At 40.9% G+C, this 8,246-nt stretch overlaps 1 protein-coding gene across 1 annotated transcript in view; it reads right to left on the bottom strand.

The window, feature by feature from the left end:
- The window catches only part of TMEM182 (transmembrane protein 182), a 38,970-nt gene extending 38,042 nt beyond the window's left edge, over positions 1-928 (bottom strand). The window contains exon 1 of the mRNA XM_009276117.2: positions 542-928. Within this exon, the coding sequence (XP_009274392.1) occupies positions 542-681 (140 nt within the window). The 5' untranslated portion in view covers positions 682-928. The remainder of the gene's footprint in view (positions 1-541) is intronic.
- Positions 929-8,246: the final 7,318 nt, after the last annotated feature.

Raw genomic sequence — 8,246 nt, forward strand, 5'->3', positions numbered from 1 at the left:
GAGGAGGGGAGGGGGAAAAAAAAAGCCATTATCACATAATTTTTAAATGGCTGAAAGAATTAAGTTCAACTGAAATTAGATGTTGAAGTAAAAACCACCACCATCATAATGAAACACAGTCTGTCTGAATATAGGTTAGCTATAACATATCTAAACAGTTATACTTCAATTGAAAGACTGTCACATAATTTTTAAATGGCTGAAAGAATTAAGTTCAACTGAAATTAGATGTTGAAGTAAAAACCACCACCATCATAATGAAACACAGTCTGTCTGAATATAGGTTAGCTATAACATATCTAAACAGTTATACTTCAATTGAAAGACTGTCATATTGCAAAAGTAGTACCACAAAAGACAAATTCATTTTAGAGCTGATTACAACTGGTTACAAGAGGTTTTGAAGCAGGCTTGTAAGTCTCCAGAAGGTCAAAATGAGTATATTCAAAAGTTCATACAGAAGTAAAATCTTACAAAATAAACACATCCAAGAAACCTACATATATAATCCTCATTATAAATAAAAATGTCCATACTAACCCCAGCATCTTCAGGTGCTTTTGAACACCTTCCTATTTCTGTAGCAAGAAGCCAATAATCAGTTCCAAATGCCACCAAAAAAAGCAAAACCCCCAGAGCTGCAAAGAAGCCTCCAAAAAATATCCCCACACTCAGTTTCATTATCGAAGTTATCTTCAAAAAAAAAAACCTAAACCCCTACTTTTTTCAGTTACTTAAGAAGAAGCAGTAAAATAAATAAAATTTTTGGGAAAGTGACTAAAAAGCTGTTTGGAGAATATAGCTCATATCTGAAGAAGTTTCTCTTCACTTGACTTTCTGCCTGTGTTTCCCAATGCCCTGTGAGTTGATTTGTCTCTCCTAATTTGTGTTCCATGTGGCTGACTCAAGCCTGACAGATGAAAAGGGCCTTCTATTTTAGGACACTGATGGCAGAGCTTCATTCTGTTTCTCTGTCTGGGCGAGGCCAGTCAGAAATAGCTGACCTTCCCCTAACTAATCAGGGATTGACTTGAAATATTATTGCAGCTGGTGCATCAACATCAGTGGAGATGGTGATGGAGATGCAATGGCTCTGTCCGTCCACGTGAACTGCGTTACAGGGCACATAGTAGCAGCAAGGACTTCCAAAGTTCAGGCTTGGTGGTGAATGTTTCCTTGGCTGCTAGCAGGGAAGGAAACACACGCAACACTTTGGAAGGTACTGTAAGTCATGTTAGTAAAGGAAGGCTGAGATTTTTTATGGAACTTGGAAAACACGGTAGCCAAATTGCAGGGATGCCTTTGAAAAATCTTAACTTTTTTTACAAATCCAGTTAGCTTTAAAAATCTACATCTTACCCTTAAAGTAATAGCTTTAACAACACTAAACAAAGCATTTAACTGCTTTATTTATTCAGATGCATCTGATTTGCATATATCACAAATGCATGCAATTAAAAATTCCTGCCAGCACCTGATAAAGAAACTTCAATCTTTTTAAAAAAGACCACACTTTCCCATACGTGTGCTTTGGCCATTTTGGAAGGTGATGAGGCAACACATTAAAACTCCAATGACTCACTGCACAAGGAAAAGGCTTTTCCAACAACTTCTTTTCATGCCAAGCAGGCCTTCCCGAACATCTCTAGTGGATTACAGGGCATGCTCCTGTAGAGATTTGTTGAGTTCATTATGCACCAAATCCTGCAGTCCTTACCCAATAAATTTCCACTGGCGTTATCTAGCACCAGAGTAGAAAATACTCCGCTGACTTCCCATGCTGGGAAGTGCTGGGACCAAGAGAAAGATGAAGTCAGTTTACTCCAGAAAACATTCGTCACAAAACTTCATTGCAACAGTCTTAGGTCTCCAGAGGGACTCCTACTTCCAGTATCCCAGTATCTGTTTGGACAGTGCAGCAGTGTGCTGAAGGAAAGCAAGGAAAAGACTGTTTCTACCACCTCTCCTCGTTTCCAGACAGATGAACCAGAGATGTGTTCTGAGTGTTTTTATAACACTACATTATCTGCCCCACGCCATATTTGCATTTGTTACAAGTCATATTTTATTCAAACCTGATACTATACTAACTTCATACACAAGCACATCTGGTATTTTGTGGCCCTTTTGCACTGCACAGTTTCAGCATATGCAGAACAGTAAATGAATTTTCAGTCAAACAGACTCTTTTTGGCATATTTGCTTTCCCTGACAGCCACTGATGCAGTTCACTTTGCTATAGCAGAAAGTGATGTTTGGAAACATCACTTTGCAAAGTGGTGTCTTTATTGTTCTTTATTAAAGAAAAAAAATCTTCAGGAAAAAGAGCACCACATAGAATGTGCTATGAAAGAAAATAAGGTATATTTTAGAAAAGGATTACTTGCAGGTTAGAATAATGCTTTAACTTTTGGTCAGTTCTGAAGTGGTCAGGCGGTTGGATTAGATGATTGTTTGTAGGTGCCTACCAACTGAAATATTCTAGTCTACTCTGGTCTAGTCTATTCTAATGTGTCCAAAATAGCGAGGGGGGGGGGGGGGAGGGGGGGGTTAGGATTCAGTTCAGGACTAACATGCCCAAATTTAGACAATTTCACATGAGCTAGATGGTTTTTGATTATAACTAATAGTGATCTAGTCAATACAGTCAGCGGAGCCTGGAGAGCAGTTCAGCACGACCTAGATTCAACTTGGAGAGCTCAGTTCAATCCCTCAGGCAGACACCTCACTCCAGCTAGTTCCCAGGGTATCCTGCTGGCTTTTAGTTGCCACTCCAGAAGGGCATATTTCTCTCCCAGTTTTAACCATATCTGTCAGCCCCACGCAGGCATCTTAGGTACCCTCTAGCACCTCAAATGGCACTAGGAGCCTACGTGATGGTGACTGAATCGAGCCTGAACAGAGGGATGCAGTTGCCAGACAGTCATCTCCTGCCATTGGATGCTCCAGGATGTCTAAGACATCTACATTTGGCAGGCAGGTATGACGAGGGACTTAGCGAAGGCCCACACCTTTCTTGAATGACAACTACAGGCCAGGTTCACACCACCTAAAAGTTATGCTAGATACCTCTGATTAGACAGCGGAAACCAGTCTCCGTTAGCTGGTCAGGTCATTCTGGAGGCACTACTGACTGCTTTAACCAGACCTCCATCGACTCTAACAGCAGCACAGATCCCTATTTCACACAGAGATGTCTGAATGCAAAGGTCTTCATCTGGAACCGAATCCCACTCAGTGGGCTGGAGTTCCCAGCCATCTTGCTGTTGTATGGGTGGCCTTACAAAGCACTGGCCCAAAGCTCAAGAAATTTTACTCAGTGAAGTCCAGAGATGCAGACAGTCACGACATAAACAAAATCAATGATACAAAGTGCTTCATGATAGCCATTAAAAAAACCCAGATAAAATTTAATTACTTCTGATGTGCTGTTTAACATAACGCCATTTAGCTCATCTTAAATAATGTTATTTTTCAGCGTTGTAGGATACATGTTTATAACCTCCAAAATACCAGTTGGACAGCGTTTTGTACGAGTACTGCAAGAGGACAAACCTGAGTTTGGTGGATTCTGACAATGAAAATAATAAAAATACTTTTCACTCTCATGCTTTAGTCTACAAATCTCAAAGCTCTTTTCAAAGATGGTTATGCACTGCTATTCATACCTGTAACTAAGGAAACTGCGGCACACAATGGTGAAATGACTTCTTCAACGTGACATCAGAAGTAAAAAGAGAACTCCAGCCACCCGACTCAGCCACTGAACCACAAATAATAAATGAAATAAAATGGCTGGTTTCAGTCTTATTGCACCTACCTGGCTTCAGGTCAGAAATCAGTCAGTGACTCCATGAGCCCATTTCTGCGTGAGCGTAACTTACTCTCATGAGTAGCTTCACTGAAATTAGTTTGCATGAAAAGTTTCACTGAATTCAAATGACAGCTGAATCACTGCTGTGCAGTACGAGTATTTATTTTTAATATACTGTACATGCACTCTGGTCTCAGTTTAGCATGTTCATCCTGAGAGGATCTAATTTAATTATTCTCTTTTATATTTATGGCACATTCTCCGGCAGTGCTATCTTCCAAATACTCTAACATATCCAGTATTATGCCTGGCTATGTCAGGAATGAATCGGAAGCCATGTTAAGACTTGTTATGTCAGCTTAAAAATTCATGTTATCCACTACTTGAATACTCACAGAAAGTCTCAGGGCACTTTTTCTTCAATTAAATTAAATTCTGAAGGTTCCTCAATAGAAGAGAGAAAGTTTCAAGGCAGGGAAAACAGGGCCAGGCTTATCAAGCCAAAACAATCGTTATTCTGAATCTTAAACAAGGTCATTCCCCAACTCTTTCCAAAACTCCTAAATTTCTACAGAAAAACTGGCATTTTAAAATGAAAATGACTTAGCCAAATTTATCCCTACTATAATGACAATGAAGTAATTAAATCAGTTTTAATATACAATCAATTTGGCCAATTAAGCCCAACATTCATTGATTTTGTTGATTTATAGTGTGAAGATTGAAGGCCCCCACATAATGGATGGATTCCAATCTCATTTAACAAAACTGGCAAAAGTTTTATGATTGAATTTCCGTTTATTTTCCAGATAGATAGAGCTAAACTAACTCCTAAATCTGCATATTTTATTTATGTATCTAAATAGCTCCAGCTTCAATATAGTATCTGAGCCCCTCCTTGTATTTAAAAATAGAAAAGAAGAAAACAAACAAACAAAAACAATAGCAGGCTGTTTCTTTCTTCCTTTTCCATCTGAAGGAGAAAAAGCTTGATTAGTTTATGGGAGGGGGAGGTTGTTTATTTGCTTGTTTATGTTTGTGTGTGATTGAGTAAATGTCGTGTGTGTATGTTTGGAATTGGCAGGCAGCTCCTTATCTGTGCTGGCAGATATGTCCATGATCTAAAAACAGCCTTTTAGAACTGGCTGCATGTCTCGCTATACACCAACAAACAATTTCAGCAGCTGCCTCAGAGCTGAGCCCTTCTGAGACGTCACTGCCCATTTACTGTTGAAGAAAAACATTTTGAACAGCGATGGAGTATCTCATCTGCCGATTCAGATCCTCATCCTGCCCATCCTCCCCAGCTGGGCAGGATGTTATCCAATACACCTACACGACCAATTGTCAGCAGCGTGATGGGCAGACATACAAAGTATAGTACACCTTGTCCATTAAATCTTTGGCTGGCATTCATCTTACCTAACACTAGACAGCTGCAGGGTAGCTGACTCCAATTAAGCTGGTCACTTCAGGTTTCCTTTACAGTCACATTGGCACTTTTATGGCACAGTCCATCTGACCTATTTTTGGATGACTACTTCAATGTGCAATGAATCACACCCTAAAAGCATAATTACTTACTTTTTTTTTTTCCCCCCATTAAAAGGGGGCCTGGAATAACTAGTTTGAGATATGACCACTTTAATCTTAATACTACAGTAAATCAGGCCACAAATCACAGAATGATTGAGGTTGGAAGGGACCTCTGGAGGTCACCTTGTCCAGCCCCCCTGCTCAAGCAGGGCCACCTAGAGCTGGTTGCTGAGGAACATATCCAGGCAGCTTTTGAATATCTTCAAGGATGGAGACTCCAGAACCTCCCTGGGCAACCCATGCAAGTGCTCAGTCACCTTCACAGTAAAAAAGTTTTTCCTGATGTTCAGAGGGAACCTCCTGTGTTTCAGGTTATGACCATTGCCTCTGGGCACCACTGAAAAGAGCCTGGCTCTGTCCTCTTTATACCCTCCCTTCAGGTATATACATTTAAAAGATCCCCCTTGAGCCTTTTCTTCTCCAGGCTGAACGAACCCAGCTCTCTCAGCTTTTCCTCATAGGAGAGATGCTCTAGCCCCTTCATCATCTTAGTGGCCCTTCATTAGACTCTCTTCAGTACGTTCATGTCTCTTTTGCACTGGGGAGTCCAGAACTGGACCCAGCACTCCAAGTGTGGCCTCACCAGTGCTGGGTAGAGAGGAAGGATCACATCCCTCAACTTGCTGGCAACGCTTTGCCTAATGCAGACCAGGATACCATTCACCTTCTGTGCAGCAAGGGCACATTGTTGGCTCATGTAAAACCTGAGTAGAGATTGTAGAGAGTGCAAGTCCTCTACACATGGATGAAATCAAGCCATTCTGAACACAGTTATCACTGCGTCATTCATTCCACATGAGCTATACTAAGCTTATGAAGAGACAGATGATGGTAACTACCCTTCTGCCTAAGGACAGAAGCAGCCCATATCCCAGCAACAGCTTCAACAGGAACTCAACAAGAACAATCTTCTTTATGAGCCATTATATCTACACATTTTTATGTATCCAGGGATTATATCACACACTCTTATTAACTGTATGGGAAGTAATGAAAACTACAGCCTCTTCCTCCCATTTCTATTAGCACAATCTGGTGCAACACGCATCTGCAGGAACACGCGTTAGACTTGCAGCCACCCAGATGAACAAAGCTGCAGGGTGTACATCCCACTGGGGCCCTGCCTCATACCCTCCCTGTGTTCAGGACTTTGACACTCTACAAAGCATCACAGAAAGAGAAAACTTTAGCATGACTGTGAGTGGGTCACTGTTTCATGTATGCTGTTCTGCAATATCTTACATTAAATCTGCATCACATAAAATAGGTAAAAAATATGGGAAGGTACAATATTTTTAAATCGAGTCACGATACTGATTCAAGATGTGATGAACCCATGTCCCTGCAAGTATGGCAAGATAACTAGAACCATCAGAGGTACAAAAAGATGCATCTGAGTTCCTCACATCCTTGATGAGCGCTCTAAACTTTTCTTGCAATTGTTAAGAAAGCCAGGCCAATACCATTAATGTTTCCTGCTGTGCTTCAAAGGAATGACTCATCCCTGCGTGCAATTTACACAGAAATGAATGAGTTGCCTAATTTTAGGAGGCGTTTCAGGCAGTTTCCCATGGAAGCAGTTACGCGCCTGCACCCCAGAAACAGTCGGAAATTAAGAGTGGCAGCCTTCTTCAACATTTCTATTGCTGTTTTACATGTGTCCTTTCACAGCAGGAAGCTATGATGAATCTCACTCTGAGGCAGTAACTCCTCCCATCTACTGCACAGACACTTTAGTACGTATTTTAGGATTTGATTCAGGAAGCCTGAGGAACTAGCCTACAGTCCTTTCTGTACACTTCCAGCTTCCACAGAGCTCCCAAGGTTAAAAAAAAAAAAAAAAAAAAAACATAGGCTGAGGGGGTGTGTGTGTGAAATAAGGGTACTGTAGTACGACAGGAAATGGACTAGAGTCAACGGGAGTCACCCGCGCCATCCTCTGCTCCAGAGCAGGATCAATAGTATCTAAACCATTCCCGGCATATTTATTTTATCTGTTAAACATTAATTGAAAGAAACACGGAAAGCTACGTGGTCTTAGTTATACTGCCATGGAAAACTCCATAAGGGGAGAACTAGGCCCAACACCTGAAATAATTCCTTCCTTTAACAAGATTTTTAGAAATGTTTTCTAAGTCACTGTCATGCCCACCAGCACTTACACCTTTGAGGGTGGAGTCAATTAAAAGGTTTCTTTCCACATTTCTTAAATCTGCAGATCTTTTCAGAGAGATTACACTTTAAATGTCTTTAAGATTAACAGCGGTTTCCAAACTCAAGTTCATTTACGGTACCTCTTAAAATGTTCTGGACCACTGGATTGTAACTTTTTCTACTGGGCTCAATTTGTATATGAAAAGTTGAAATGACTGTTGAATGTTACCCTAATGATCTGAAGCAGTAAACCAGAATGAAATAAGTCATTGTTAGATTCGCTAAATTTGATGACAAATTGTACATTTGGGGGTCTTGACCTTACCTATTTGTAATGTGGGAATCCAAGAATATGTTCCATTGAACTGCAATAAATTGCTGTAGTTGTCTTAGATCTGTCTTACAAAAGTATTTTATAAACTTTAAGAATTTATAAGGTTAAAATTTCTCCCCCTGTTGAAGGAATGAAAGGATCTGTTTTCCAAAACTTTGTTAGATTTCAGATGACTTCCATCAGTGCTTTCACTTTGTCACGGCTTGGAGCACAGGCAGCCACAGAGCTGGCTGCGAAAGGGCTGCTGCAGGCTGCCTCAACTCCTTGCTTGGCAGGTGTCGTGGTTTAACCTCAGTCGGCAACTGAGCACCACGCAGCCACTCGCTCACTCCCCCCCCCCCCCGCGGG

The sequence above is a fragment of the Aptenodytes forsteri genome, unplaced genomic scaffold, assembly GCF_000699145.1.
Source record: "Aptenodytes forsteri isolate BGI_AS27 unplaced genomic scaffold, ASM69914v1 Scaffold96, whole genome shotgun sequence".
Classification (NCBI taxonomy): domain Eukaryota; kingdom Metazoa; phylum Chordata; class Aves; order Sphenisciformes; family Spheniscidae; genus Aptenodytes; species Aptenodytes forsteri.